At 38.0% G+C, this 16,049-nt stretch overlaps 1 protein-coding gene across 1 annotated transcript in view; it reads right to left on the bottom strand.

Annotated features, from left to right (window-relative positions):
- Positions 1-10,634, bottom strand: part of Trdn (triadin) — a 350,576-nt gene extending 339,942 nt beyond the window's left edge. Inside the window, exon 1 of the mRNA XM_055599238.1 lies at positions 10,465-10,634. Within this exon, the coding sequence (XP_055455213.1) occupies positions 10,465-10,486 (22 nt within the window). The 5' untranslated portion in view covers positions 10,487-10,634. The remainder of the gene's footprint in view (positions 1-10,464) is intronic.
- Positions 10,635-16,049: the final 5,415 nt, after the last annotated feature.

Raw genomic sequence — 16,049 nt, 5'->3', positions numbered from 1 at the left:
CTGATAGGCTAGGGTCAGATGGAAGGGTAGGAGGAACTCCCAATCAGTGGACTGGGGGAGGAGCATAGGAGAAGAAGAGGGAGGAAAGGTGAGTTTGGGAGGGGACGAGGGAGGGGGCTACAGCTGGGATACAAAGTACATAAAAAAAAAAAAAAAAAAACACAGCCGTTCTCATCCTGTAGGTTGCAACCCCCTTGAGATTCAATGGCCCCTTCATAGCGGTCACCACAAGCAGCAGCAGAAAATACAGAACTTACGATTCAGAACAGGAGCAAAATTACAGATATAAAGTAGCAAAAAAATAATTTTATGTTGGGGGTCACCACAACATGAGGAACTATACTAAAGAGTCATAGCATTAGGAAGGTTGAGAAGCACCATTTAAAAGGACTTCTGTTAAGTCAAATTTATGGCGAAGTTTATGGCTGTGCATTCATTGTCCTGAAACCTTGACAGAATATCTTGTGACAAATATCCTTGCTCCAGTTGCCAATGAAAGGGTGTCTCCTCTAGCTGTACATAAAAACTCATGAACAAGGTATTAATTCAATGAAAAACATCAACTCATAATTAAAGGAATTATCCTGGAATGTCAAGGATCTGGGGATGACATTCAATCCTTTATGTTTTCTTTTATCTATATCCATAACCTTCCAATTAATATAAAATGTATAAAATGTTGTTTGATTTTTAACTTGATTGGTGAGAAATAATGTAATCTACTTCACATTCTTAATTAATAACCTTACCTGTATTTTTGTTGGGTATTTAAATCATATACTTTATTAGGAACCATTTGTATGCATACTTCATACTGTAGCATTTTATCTCCAGATTTAAAATAAGAACTATCAAAAGTAATTACAAAAGAAGTACAAAAATAAAAATCTGGCTGAATGAATGTCTTCTCAATGGAAAAAGCTTTATTTATCTACAAATAGCGACAGGTAGATGTGATACTATGTTCCAAAGGACTGGAGCATGGAGAACCCATTTCGCTCAAGATCAAGAAAATATCCTGGGTGATGGTTTTGATGAACACACTATGCAGGACATACAAAGTGTTAAACAAGCAGAGGAACTAAAAAGAAACCAAGTAGTTAAGCATGCTTAACTAGATTGTGGCAAAGCAGCTCAAAATGGATTAACTTGATTTACTTAATTGAAGATTTGGGCAAATTTCTGGCGATTATCAGAGCTAGTATTTCAAGTATAACCCACAATGACAACAAAGAAAATCTCTAGAAAGTTCTACACTGATTACTTTACTCTATTAATTTCCTCTACTTGTCCTCTGACCCCTGCCTCTTACTTATTCTATGATAGTTGTCTTTCCTAAAAATCTTGGGAATCTGGGAATCGCATTATTATTTTCAGTACTGGGTCCTATGTCATCAGAGAACATCTGGACAATAGAGCCGTCTTGAAGCAGCAATGCTCCTAGTATTACAGCAAAAGCCATGAATTTTTGCTTGTGTTCAACAGCTGATGTTCTTTTTTCTCTTAGCTCAAAGGAACTAATTTAGGGAGTATCTGTCTGATGGTGTGCGTTCATTTCATCACCTCTTCCTGAGTTGGATATGGTGTTCTGCACATGTCCACTATGCTTAAAGTGGTTAATGTGAGCATTATTAACAGCAATACATGTATAAAACCAGGAGAAGACTCAGAAGGGAAAATCAGGAAACAGAGATTATAATAAACAACTAGTGAAAATAAGTGGGGAATATGAGATCCCCAGAACAGCAACAATAGCAGAATACTTAAATCTGTCTCTTAGCTAGACTAATTTTGGACCTTACATATTTCAGTATTTCACTCCACAGGCTGCTGATTTTCATCTGTCTCCTGCCTCTTTTTGCTTCACTTCTGCTTGAGTCAAAGCTGCTCTTGACTCTTTCAGGCTTTCTGTGGTAGGTTCCTGCCCCATTCCCTGTCTTCTGCCGCTTCTAATGTCTATACTGTTTGCCCTTCTGAATGACAATTAAGCATCTTTCCTAGAGTCTTCCAGGTTTTTTAGCTTCTTTGGGAGTATAGATTTTAGTATATGTTTATCCTATATTATATGTCTAATACCTACTTATGAGTGAGTATATACCATGTGTTTCTTTCAGCTTCTGGATTACCTCACCAGGTTGGTCTTTTGTAGTTCCATCTTTTGTCTGCAAATTTCATGATTTCCTTGTTTTTAATGGCTGAGTAGTATTCCATTGTGTAAATGTACCACAGTCTCTGTATTCATTCCTCCATTGATGGACATCTAGGTTGTTTCAAGTTCTGGCTATTACAAATAAAGATGCTATGAACATAGTTGAGCAAATGTCCTTGTTGTATGGTTGAACATCTTTTGGATATATACCTAAGTATATATCTAGTCATATATCACTATTACTAATTTTCTGGGAAAGTACTGGATTGATCTTCAAAGTGGTTGCTGGGTACTGAAGCAGATGCTGAGACTCATAGCCAAACTTTGGGCAAAGTACAGGGAATCTTATGGAAGAAGGGGGAGATAGAAAGACTTGGAGGGGGCAGGAGCTCCACTAGGAGATCAACAGAACCAGCAAATCTGGGCCTGGGGGCCTGTAGAGACTGATATGGCAACTAAGGACCATGTGTGGAAAGGACCTAGACACCTGCTCAGCTGTAGTCCATAGGCAGCTCAGTGTGCACATGAGTTCCTTAGTAAGGGAAGCAGGGGTTGTCTCTAACATGGACTCAGTGGCCAGTTCTTTGATCACCTCCTCTTGGAAGGGAAGCCTTGCCAGGCCAAAGAAAAGGAGGATGCAGCCAATTCTGATGACACCTAATAGGCTATAGTCAGATAGTAGGGAAGGAGGACCTCCCTTATCAGTGAATTAGGAGAAGGGCATAGGGAGAGAAGAAGGAGGAAGGCTGGAACTGGAAGGAGATGAGGGAAGGTGCTACAGCTGGGATACAAAATGAATAAATTGTAATAAATAATAAATTTTAAAAAGATGTTCTTGACTTACTTACTCTTTGGTCAGTCCATCATTCCACCTTCCTAGCAACATTATATGCAATGCAACTAGCAACATTATAGGCAATGCAAATGATCAATGTCAAGAATAGGGCATCCTTTACTTATCGCACAGTTGTCAGGAAGCCATGTGTGCTCACTGATGTTAGAACTATTACCTCATTCAGCAAAATCACATCATCAGTTATTCTGAATTTGAATCATAGGTGTTTAAAACTATCCAGTCTCATTTTCTCATTTTCAACATTATTCTTGCTCAGTTTGCTTCATTTCAACCGTCTGTGTATTAGAGGCAAAGACCTTTTATTAATCATATTTCTGTCTCTGTTATCAAGCTATTGTGTAGTGTTCAGCTAGATATTTTTTTAAATTGGTACTAAAAGTTTGCGTGCAAGTGAGCCTGTGACATGGCATATTGCTCTATAATTCTGGATCCCCATTAAAAATGCTGCAGACTAAAGTTTTGTTGTATCTTGGATGAAGGGACTTTGTTTTTCTACCAGTTCACAAGACTGGCAGTTCACCAAACTGCAGGCATTTACAGATGACGTAATGTACTCCTGTTCCCCCAGACAACTGTGTGCGTTAAATAATAATCATGGTCAGAAACAAATGTCAGAGAGAGGAGATGGTTGCTATTGAGGAAGCACCAAAGACAAAAATTGTAGAGATGGGTTCTAGTCTCCTGCTGTCTGAATAAAAGCAGGTTTCTCCTGACAATAGTGGGTTGCTGGATAAAAACTGTTATTGTTCTCATGAATTAAAAGATTGTGACTCCAACAGTCCTGTAACAGATAACAAGTTAGTATTTAATTGCCATGGTATTTAGTCTCTACGTATATAAATGTAATACTTAAAGTACATTATGAGATGGGCTCCGCAGCTATTGAGGAAACAGCTCATTTACACACCAAAGAGTCTCAAAACTGTAAATTCTCTGTCTCTGGCAGCCTGACTTCAGGCAGAGAGATGTGGAGATGTTTGATGTTTACAGAGAACAGCTCAGATCCTGGGGACAGGACTTCATCCATCATGCACTTGCCAAGGAACTCATCTTAGCTTCCTTTGAAGACGGAAATTACTATCTTTCTGTACCAGCAACTTCACCTATCTCTGCTTAACCCTCACTTGGGGCAATGCGGCTAAGCCCTTCCTATCAGAAACTGAATGTCAATCATTGTAACCAAAGCAGGGGTAACCAGGAAGAGCAAAGGAAACTCAGCTTAAATGGATTTTCCTAAAACTTGAAGTCGGGGAACAAATTTGAAACTTCAGATTGTTTTGTGATATCAGTTAAAGATTTGTCTCTAAAGTGTTCTTTTAAAATGTGCTATGTTAGACAATATGCATTTTTGTTGATTTTTTCCCCAAAGGATTTTTTCTTTATTCAAAGGAAAAAAAAAAAAGGAGAATAATAATAATGTCATACTGCCATTAAGCTCTAAATAAACTATGTATAACACCAAAAGCTTACCTGAAAAATGATAACCATTAATGCATTCCCATTGAATTAATTAATTAATTAATCCCATTGAAACTGATGTAGCTAATCCACAGGTCATCATAGACCAGCACTTCTCAACCCACAGGGCTTGCCTATCAGATATCCTGTGTATCAGATATTTACATTACGATTCATAATAGTAACAAAATTATAGTTATGAAGTAGCAACGAAAATAATTTTATTTTCAGTGGTCACCATAACATGAAGAACTATGTTCCAAGGTCACAGCATTAGGAAGGTTGAGAACCACTGACATACACTATGTTAAACTTGCTTGTGTGCTGTCTCATAGTAAACACCATTAACTGATTAAGCATTAATGTGAACAACATTAGAAACTTTGAGTTTCTAGGGATGTCTAAACTTTTATTCTTAAACAACAGCTAAATAGCTTCTATTCGTTTCCACATTGACAAGGGGGCATAATTCAAAACTATAATCACAATGGTGACCAAAAATAAATAGGGAGAGCTTAAGACGCAGTTACACTGATAGAATATTTTCCATAAAAAACTATGTGCCTAACTAGTGAGGGGTAGTTAGCATTATTAAGAGTAGCAATAAATACAAGAAAGGCTCGGGCTGGTGATACAAGGACAAGAGTTTTGCTCATTTTCACCATAGATTTTGCAATTTGCATAAAGCGTTCTTTTTCAATTAAAAAAAGAGCATAAACCAAATTTGCTAACAATTTAGACAGATTGGCTTTATGTCACTCCTGTATTTTATTGCTTGGTGATATTTTAAAAGATTTTCATTCACGAGCTTTATATGTATGAATGTGATTTTCTGGTTTTGTTTGGTTTTTTAAGAGATCCACTGTACAACACTTTTTAGAAAGGATTTTTTGCGTTGCTAGGGTTTTTCTACAAAAAAAAACATCAAAAGATAACTTTTTCAAATTAATGTCAATAATTAATGTCACTTATTATTTTGATAAATGGGATGAAGGTAACTTCCAGACACCCATTTAATAATGAATATAATTAAATTATTATGTCCTCACCTGTTGTTAGAAAAATAACGCCCTGTGTCTAATAGATTTATATTTAAGTTTGCATTTGTTACAGAGAAATCAAACGAAAGGACAGCTTTACTTTAAATTTGGTGGATTCACTGACCTCTTGACTTCGGAGATGTTGGGTAAATCCCCTTGGGTGGTGAGGAATTGAGACAAGCTATGCTGGAAAATATCCTGTGGCCATAAAGAATGACAGCCCCAGCCTGACTGTTTTGCTCCACTGCAGAAACAATATACCTGGGTATATAAACAACCTATCCTACTTAAACCACTAAAACCAACTATAACTTCCCCATAGCTAGCTAGCTATAAATAGATATGCCCTACCCTCTCTCAAAGTGCTCAGCCTTCATTCCTTAAGAAAGATTGGGGCCATCCAATATATCTTAGCCTGTTGAACCAAGTCTTTCTCCTTCTCTGTTTCAGTTTCCCTAGAAGAGGAAGTAAACGTCTATTAAAAATTAATTATATTACAAAACACATTAACTATTTGTACAAGTCCCTTATTTTGGAAATAATTAAATATTCACAGAATTAGAACATGGGAGATACATTTCATCCCATAGAGCATTCAGTACACATTCGGTTTTAACACATCCACATTTACAATCCATAGAATATTGTTTGGAACTACAAATATTAAATCACATCGTCCACATATAATGTATACTGCATTTCTAAATAATAAGAGTTTAAAGTCATTTACTCAATGTGGACATCTCACTTGGCACAAAAGAACAGTTCCTTAGTTTCATCTAACAGCTAGAGTTTGTCAAATAACCAATAATCCCAATCCCACCAGAATGTATTTTTTACTTACTAATTTTGTTTTTTGTTTTTTGTTTTTTTTTTTTTTTTTTTTTTAAGGCAGGGTTTCTCTATGTAGCCTTGGCTGTCCTGGCCTTGCCTTGTAGACCAGGCTGGCCTTGAACTAAAAAGTCTACTTGTTCTGCCTTCCTGAATGCTGGAATTTCAGGCATGGACTACTAAGCCCAGCTTCTTAAAAAATAAAAAAAGAAACTTATTTATTTTTTAGATTGCCTGACTCATAGTCCACTAATGGCACCCACAGTAATAGATTAATCCTTGTTTTAATGTCTTCTTCATCTTAGTATCTTTATTTTTCTGTACTACAATGGTTCATATAGCCTCAGCTATGACTCTTTTCCATTCTTATACTTACCACATATTTGATGCTGTTTTATTGTCTTCCTTCCTGCCCTTTTTCACTTTTCTTTTTTTTTTGTCTTTAAAAAAAATGTTTTCACTTATTAAAAGTAGTGTTGTCATAAAATATATCCTGATTACAGCTTCTCCTTTTTAAACTTCTCCTACTTTCTCCATACTTCAATTCTCCCTTGGGATCCACTCCCTTTCTGACTCTCATTGAAAAAGCACAGACTTCTAAAAGATAATAACCAAATATGACAACATAAGGTATAATACGATAAAGCAAAAACCATCACATTGAAGCCAGCCAAGGCAAACCAATAGAAGGAAAAGAGTTCCAAAAGTAGGCACAACATTTTAATCCCTCTCTTTAGGAGTTAATTCTTGCTACCATTTTATTGGTCAATTGGTTTTGTGAACGATTTGCTTTTTCATGTTTTTTAGGTTTTCGTCTTTCTGTCTTTCTGCTGCCTTTAAGTTCGGGATGTGGGGGGGGATCTAATTTCTGACCACACAACTTGAGGAGAAATCATTCCTAGTCTTCCCACCTTCTCTCTGGAAGTACTGAATCTTCAGTGAACATTTTAAAAGATGGTTGAATATTCCCGTAGGGGCACCTCACACTGGTACTTGATGGGAATCTCTGGGTTTCTGCAAAGTGAGGAGAGTCCTATTTAAAGCCTATGACCTGAGCACCAGTTGATTCTGCTCCAGTGTGAGGCTAATGTCAGCTCCTTGATGTAGCATGGACCTAGGGTAGACACCAAATAGCCACCCAATATCAAACTAACTCTGAGTCTCACAAGATGAGAAGACAGTCAGCTTCATTGTCATTAGATCTGAATTAAAGCTAGAACCTACTTAACCCTAGCACGTTTCTTAGCTTCCCTAAACCTTAGCTTTATACTGTATAAATAGCAATTAAAAAAAAATGTCTCAATTCTGAAAAGGTTAAATGAGCATTTGACAGGTCTGATATCTTAAGGCTTCAGAATATACACATCTATTGTGTTTGCATTAGTATTACCATCTTTATCATGGCTGGAATAAAGGGTGTTGTTTCCATAAATTCCCGTGAGGTTCGGTTTTATCTAGTGCTCTGTGCCTAGAACACGGTTCTATGTCAAGCATGTTTCTCTTTTTTCCATTGGATGAATTATTCAACTTGTCACATCAATAGAAAAAAAACATGTGAATGATACAGTAAAGTTTGGTAAATGTGGCATGGACTAGAGGTGAATAAGCCAGGGTATCATCCTCTAAACTTTCTTAATTGGCAAAGGTCAAGAAAGAGACATAAGAGTTAATGTGATACAAGGCTTCCAATTAATCACCCTTGTTCTTACTTGGTTTGGATCTATACAAATTTGCTTTTCATATTTAATGAGGAAAAAAAAAAAAAACGGTATGAAGCTACTAAAGCAATACTTGTACTTCAGTAATTTGGCCAAAAGTGGTTATTATGAAAATATAGTAGATGAAAGAAAAGACAACGTAAGGCTGAGAAAACAACCAAAAACAAGACCTTTACAAAAATACCTTTTTAATGAAAGAGTAAATAAAGAGAAAGAAAGAGAGAAAGAAAAAAGAAAGAAAGAAAAAGGAGAGAGAAAGAAAGAAAATGAGAGAGAAGGAAAGAGAAAGAAAGAAAGAAAGAAAGAAAGAAAGAAAGAAAGAAAGAAAGAAAGAAAGAAAGAAAGAAAGAAAGAAAAGGTCTTAGCATTGCATTTGTAGCTAAGACACTCAGTGACAATCACAAACTAAAATGAAAAGTGCAAAATCCTTTGGAAAATCAAGGAGACTGGCCATGATACTGTCTACAGGGAAGAGAAATTCATTGGGTTGGCAATCTAAGTTTCTCTTGAGAAATAAAAAGATCACTGCAGAAAAAAATAAGTACATCACTTACTATCAAATAATACAGACCCTACCAGCTCTGAAGACCAAACCATGGGAAATGATCATTACCCAGAAATTATATGCTGTGCTCACATACTCAACTTAGATTTACTCAGTTGCTTTTTGTGAGTCCCACCGCAGAGGCTCTACAATGCCGTTCAACTCCCTACAGATCCAAATAATTGTATTTCTAAACAACAATCCTCTCATCGAAAGTGCTAGGGACCAAGTGCAAATGCGTACAGCGCATGCTCTGTAATCAAGGAGTGTGATTGGCCAGTTGATATCAGGACTCAGCGGAAGTCCAGGCTCCTAGCAAAGAGGGGCAGAAATGCTCAGGGGTTTCTTAATAACTTGTGCAGGAATAAGCAAGACATTTTTATAGACAGATCTTTTCAAGACGAACATGAAGGCCACATGACACAGAATGTACAAGGAATAGGAAAAAAATACTATTTATATTCAGTTAGCAAATTCTGAACTATAACTGGAAGACGGTAAATCTGATATCCTCTGACAGAAACGGGAAACACAGGCCGGCTGGGGCTGACACCAAATCTTGGCTACAACGTGGTAATGAGCAGGTCATGGAATATCTGAGTAACAGGTTTTTTTTGTGTGTGAAATAGAGATCGAAGTGCTATTACTTGAACTGTATGAAGTCTCAGAAAGGAAATATGCATATAATTCTAAACAGAACACCTAATAAGTGGAAATCCCTCAGTAATCAGTTATTATGTAGGGTGCCTGCTATCCTTATAGGTGATACAAGCAGGGCATTTCTCTTTTTTCCCCCTCACAGATATTGTCTAAATCTGCAGGGGAATTTACTTTCGGTATGTAGATTAACACCCACCAGAAAGACAAAATTCACAGATTTCTATTTTACGGTCTGGTTAAAACAAAATGGCATTTGACTTAGAAATTCTCAAAAGTACCACCTGTCTTGTTTTCTTACAGCTGCCAGAGAGAATTCGGTCCTACCCCCAAAGTTTTACCTCAACTAGAACCAGGTTATATTATTTTTACAGGATTCAATTATTAGTAAGAAGTGTGTGTGTGTGTGTGTGTGTGTGTGTGTGTGTGTGTTTAAATTGTTTTGCTACCGTGGCAATATAATGAAAAAAATGTATCTTTTGGTGTATGTATATCATTATTATAAGAGATGAAATAGAAAATATTTATTTTTATGTAAATTCACTATATTTATATAATTCACTATTTATAGAGAAGAGGACATGAGTTCGTGAAATAACTACAATTCTAAAAATTAAATGCTTTATTTTTAAAGTTGGATTGGCCTGACTTTATGAAATGTCTAGCTTTGTCTTTGGGTATATAGTATATAGTATATAGTACTAAATAGTACAATGAGTAGGAGTAGGACTCTTTGCAGCTCTTCTATGTAAGACACACACAAGCAGTCTGTATCCTCTAGCTAGAAAAGGGAAGACATTTAAGAATTCGAGTTTTAAACACTATAAAGAAAAAGTGCTCTGGATCATATTTCTAAATTGAAATCTTACATATAATATTTTGATTTCTGTCACCCCCATTCTCACATGTCTTATAATTTTTGCTTAATAAGAAATCAGCCATCGTGTTCATAACCATAGCTATTTATAGAGGTGTGGGTGAGGGCAGAGAAAGCCGTGGGGCCTCTAGCATAGCAGAGAACAGTTTCCGCATGCAAAATGCTGGGGAAACCTCTTCTTACACCCAAAACATACATGTCTGGCAAGCTCTCAGCTTCCAATTTCATTTCGCAGATCCTGTGCAGACTCAGAGACCTAGAGTACTCCCTAAAAACAACCCTTTGGAGAGTCCCTGTGGCTGTCAATTTACATAATGTCCCCATGCAACAGTACCTTCAGCTGTGATCTCAGTCATGGTGGATGCAGAAATCAATCAGGTGAAAATTTCCAGGCAGCTGACACTTTGCAAATACCTTAGGATTCGAGAACTCTAGTAGAGGGTTAAAAGTGAGGGCTCTTCCTTTTCCTGGCTGTTTAAGCTGTTTTTTGTGGTCCTGTTGAACTTTGCCTCTTCTCTGCAGAGTTCTCCCCCTGGAAACAACCTAAGCCCTTTCCAAGCAGTACTTGTGGCTCAGCTAGAAGTATCAGCTTCAAACAAAAATAGCCTCATCTCCCTAGGACTCTTCAGCACTTTTTTTTTTTTAATTTGGCACTCTGGAGGAACACACACACACACACACACACACACACACACTGACTCTTAAGCCCTAAAGAGACAGGCAAAAATAAGTAAGTAAATTAATAAATAAAAGGGGAAGAAGAAGCCGCAGTATCTGGAAAGTACTGTCTAAGCCCCCGCACTGTCTCTGAGATAATTACATATCAGGGGTCTGTATCAAAAAACATGAAATAAAGAGTTGAAAGTAATCTTATCCGAGATAGCTCAGATTTATTCTTAGTGCCTCTAATACCCAGAACATTCCTCTCTCCCTTATTTGGCTAGGGGAGGGTCATGTAATGTCTACCGCAGGCAGAAGGGAGGGCAGGCTTCAGTAATTTTTTTTGTGTTGGTTTCTTGTTGTTTCAAATCTTGTGGGCAAGTGCGTTTACATAGAGCTGCATTTAAAACTGAAATTATTAAATCCTGACCATTCTTCCAAGACGTAGTCATGCTGCAGGGAATTAATATTTTCTAAATACTAGTCCATAAGAAGTATGTAATATGACATTAAAACAGAACAGTGAGAAGCACAATATCTCAGGGTTTTATTCCAACACCTTACTGAAAACAAAATATTTGAATTCATCTCTTCAGTGAAAGAAAGAAGTGACTAAAGTTTAGAAATCCACCGCTAACATTTTAGAAAAAGATTGCAGCATTTTCCTATCTGAATTTGTAAGAAGAAGGGGGGGGGGGGAAATCCTTCTAGCAGCAGCTAACAATTAGCTAAATTGCCTGATTAACATTTCACCTTCCCACTCCTAGACAGGTGTTAATGAGCAGAGAAATATTCAATAGTTGGTGGTTGGAAGGAGAAGGAGAATCAAAGGGCATTGATAATCATAAACTTTAGCCAGACTGAGCATAATCAAGGGCTGACTTCCCTTATCTTTTATTTTCTTCTTATATTCAACCTAATAAATGCTTGCAGTTTCATCTCTCCACCTTAACTCACTGCCTTTGGCTGTCAGAACCTCTTGAATTTGTATGGTACTTCATAGTTCACAAAGCAAAGCCCTGTCTGCTGTTTAAAAGTGTGGGGCTCAGAAGAGTGCTGTGACAGCTATTTGCATAGACAATGACATCCTACATGGCACCAGCTGTCTTTATTGGCCGCCTCAATTCCTGGCACAACAGAAATTGCACAGACATCAGCTGAATAAACAAACAAGTAAGTACTCTTCTTTCACAGCAGAGCAAATGATTTCAGGTAGTCTAACACTATTATACAGACCCTGCAGCTAGGACTGGCCCTGCATGATGGACATTTGTTATAGTGCTAATACCTTGCCTGAGAGCTATGTCTTGTAGAAGACAATACTTGAAGGGTCATTGCAAATAAAGCCAAATACACGGGACAGACTAAGACAGCAGGACTGGGCCAATCTAGAGGAGTACCCTGAAAGCAGAGCTCATGTCACTGAGGTTCCTAGCCGGTGGAGATTTGCATAAGAATAGCTCCCAGAGGCTACATATTTGAATCCTTGGTTTCTAGTTGATGGAACTATTTGGGAAGGATTAGAATGTGAGGCCTTGCTGGAGGAGATGTGTCCCTTGGGCACGCTCTCAAAAGACCACCTGTTTCCCGTTAGCTCTCCTTCACTCTCTTGTTCTGCCTCATGGTCTTTGTCTCAATATGTAAGTCTTCAGCTACTGCTCCAGTACCATGACAACCTGCCTGTTGCCGCAGTCCCTGTGACCATGGTCATAGACTGTATTCACTCTGTGAAACCATAAGCAAGCCCCCAATTAGATAATTTTTATAGGTTGCCTTAGTCATGATGTCTACTCATAGCCACAGAAACTCACCCCAGGTATGTCCATTTGATATTAACACAAGGTTGCAGTGTTAAAAAAGGGTAACACTTCATCTCCGTCATCCTTTCATGGGTCTTGACTATAGTTAACTGAAGAAATAGTTCTGCACAACCTACAAATACTTTCAAGAGTAAAGACCTAAATAGAGTTTGAAAGAGGGAGTGGGGAAAAACTCAGTTTCTAACTAGTATTCAATGAAAAGTTAAAATAAGTCGAGGATGCTAAATTTCAAACGATTCATGCAACACTCAAGTTCTCATACTTAGTTTCATGCTGTACATGCTAGAAGGAAAATATTAAAAAAAGAAACCCCACAAAGTTATTGTGGCCAAACAATATGTTTATAGGATAGACTCTTCCTTCCATCTGTGAGATAAACTGGTGACTCAATGGGCATTTAGAAATTAGAGTATTTCTCATTTTGGAAAGTTATTAGCACTCTTTCAACTTTGAAAGCTGCTTCGTGAGCCATGCCTTTGACTTACAGGTGTAACTCTGCAAATCTCTCTGGAGCCAACCTTCTAACGCCCCTAAGTGTGTAGGCCCCAGTTTTCAGGCCGTTCGGTGAACAAGGCACTACAACAAGAGATGGCCTTCCTCATTTTAAAAGCACTGGTCTTAAACAGACGTTACCAGTCTGCTGGGCTCTTCCAGTATTACCCAGGAGGTAAGGCTATTTTCTCAGTGTGGCATCTGGCCCTCTCACAGTGGCCATTTCCTTCTCCCAGCTACTGCACAGAGCAACATTTATATGAAAGTAGGGAATTAACTGACTCCGTCTACACAGTCAATGATGAACCAAAAAAAAAAAAAAAAAATGTGTTCTCCTATTAAGTCCTACATTTAGGTCAACATGCCTCTCTGCGCTGATCAGACAAATCATTAGCCCTTGGGTGATTTTCACTTGGCGTTCTGCATACTCAAGCTGGTGGTTAACAGTATTCTTTCTTAAAGCAATCTTTTAACCTGGATGCTTGGTCCCTTCTTGTCATCAGCTAAGAATCAGTACCACATAGGCTGTATTGGGCTGTGAATGTCAACATGTAAAAAGACACAGAAAGCAATGTCAGAAGTTTTGTTGACTTCTGGTTTCCAAAACTAAATTAAACAAAACGACCACTTAAGACCATGTTTCATTGTCTTGTTAAATGTCAAATTCTTTTGACAAAGTGATGAGAAGTACAACTGAAATAAATCAATAGCAACTGACAATCGTTCACATATTTTCTCAATGATATTCAAAAGAAAAGTGAAATTTAGGGTTACTTTAGGTTATTCTCAAAATCCTGTTTCTTGTAGTACACACAGCTAAAGTATGAGCATCTATGGCTGTGTGTCTGAAATACACACGTATGTGTGATGGATGAAAATAATACAATATAACAAAACATTTTTCAATAAAGTACAACTTGACACCTCAAAAAAGACGTCATTAGGATATCCAGTTAGAAAAAAGCACTAAAAATTCCTTCCTCTCATGGGCTACCTCTCATGGATGGGCCTCGAGTTAAATCAGACATTGGTAGGATACACCTACAAGTTCTGTACCACAACTGGCCCAGCACATCCTGCAGGCAGGACAGATTTTAGCGCAAAGATTTTGTACCTAGGTTGGAGTTCACATTTCAGGTAGCCTGCAGGGTTCTTTCCCACAACAAAGAGACTAGAGCTTAAGGGTAAGGATCCATTCAGGCACAAGCTTAACCTCTCCACATTGTATGTAGTTGTCCTTGGCAATGGGGTCCAGGCTGTTGGTTTAAGGCAAGCTAGTATGTGCCTGGGTTCTGGGGATCTCCACAGGACCACCTCAGCCAACAACTCAGTTGAATGCAATCCAAACCCACCACTGGGAGCCTTTCCTGGCTATAAGAGATGGCCAGTTCACACTCCATATCCCCAATACCAACAGTCCTTACTAGGGTCACCCTTGTAGATTCCAGGAATTTCGATTGCACTGGGTTCCCATACTTCCCTGCAAATGTGCCCCCCCCCATTCCTGCTGTCTTTCCCATCACTTTCTTCCTCCATCCCATCTCACCCACACTTGCTTCCTGCTGCTCCCATTCCCCACCAGCCCCCAGTCCACCTGCCTTTCCCCTCCCAGGGAGATAAAAGTTTCCCTACCCCCTAGAGCCCTTTTCTTTACCTAACCTGCCTAGATGTAGGAATTGTCCTTGATTATCATTTACTTAACAGCTAATACCCACTTATAAGTGAACACACAGCATATTTGTCTTTCTGGGTCTGGGATACCTCACTCAGAATACACACACACATGCACACACAAACTCACACCTGTATATCTAAGTACTCAAGTACTTAGATCTGACCTACCTGGAAGTTCCCGTTAAGATAATATCAACCTCTCGTCCAATATACAACTGCCAGATAGCTGCACAGCAGTATCTGGATTAACATTTTGACTAACAGAAAAATATAAATATACCAGAGACTCTGTGTGAGTGTGTGTGTGTGTGTGTGTGTGTGTGTGTGTGTGTATGCCATCCATTTGCATACAAAATTCAGGATGTGTTCTTTTTTCAAAGCTGAGTAATAATGCATTGTGTAAATGTATCACTTTTTTATATTCGTTCTTCTGTTGAGGGACATCTAGTTTGTTCCCAGTTTCTGGCTATTATTTATAAAGCTGTAATGAATATAGTTAAGCAAGTGTATTGTGTAAGATAGAGTGTCTTTTTGGTATATACCCAAGAAAGGATAGTCAGATCTTGAGGTAGACTGATTCCCAATTTTCTGAGCAACCACCATATAGAGATTTCCACAGTGGCTGTTTGGACTCCCACCAGCCATGAAGGAGTGTTACCCTTGCTTACATCCTCACCAGCATGAACTGTCATTTGTGTTATTGATTTTAGCCATTCTGACAGTTGTTAAGATGGAACCTCAAAGTAGTTTTGATTTGCATTTTCCTGGTAGCTAAGAATGTTGAACATTCCCTTAAGTGTTTCCGGTCCATTTGAGATTCGTCCATTGTGAATTCTCTGTTTAAATCAGCATTTCAATTTTCAATTAGATTGTTTTGTTGTTGTTGATAGCTAGTTTCTTGAGTTCTTTATATATATTGGATATTATTCATCTATCAGATATGGAGTAGGTAAAAATCTTTTCCTATTCTGTAGGCTGCCACTGTGTCCCATTGACGTTGTCCTTTGCATTACAGAAGTGTCGTGTTTTCATGAAGTCCCATTTATTAATTTTTTACCTAAGTGCCTGCACTATTGGTATCCTTCTCAGGAAGCTGGCTCCTGTGCCAATGCATTCCAAGCTATTCCCCACTTTCTCTTCATTCAGGTTCAGTGTATCTGGTGTTATGGTGAGGTCTCTGATCCACTTAGATTTGAGTATTGTGCAGGGTTATAGTTATGTATCTATTTGCATTCTTCTACATGCAGACATTCAGTTAAAGTAACACCATTTG

Source organism: Psammomys obesus, unplaced genomic scaffold (assembly GCF_907164565.1).
Source record: "Psammomys obesus unplaced genomic scaffold, mPsaObe1.curated_primary_1811, whole genome shotgun sequence".
Classification (NCBI taxonomy): Eukaryota; Metazoa; Chordata; class Mammalia; order Rodentia; family Muridae; genus Psammomys; species Psammomys obesus.
Note: the sequence above shows the minus strand (reverse complement) of the source record. Positions and strands in the feature narration are given on the sequence as shown.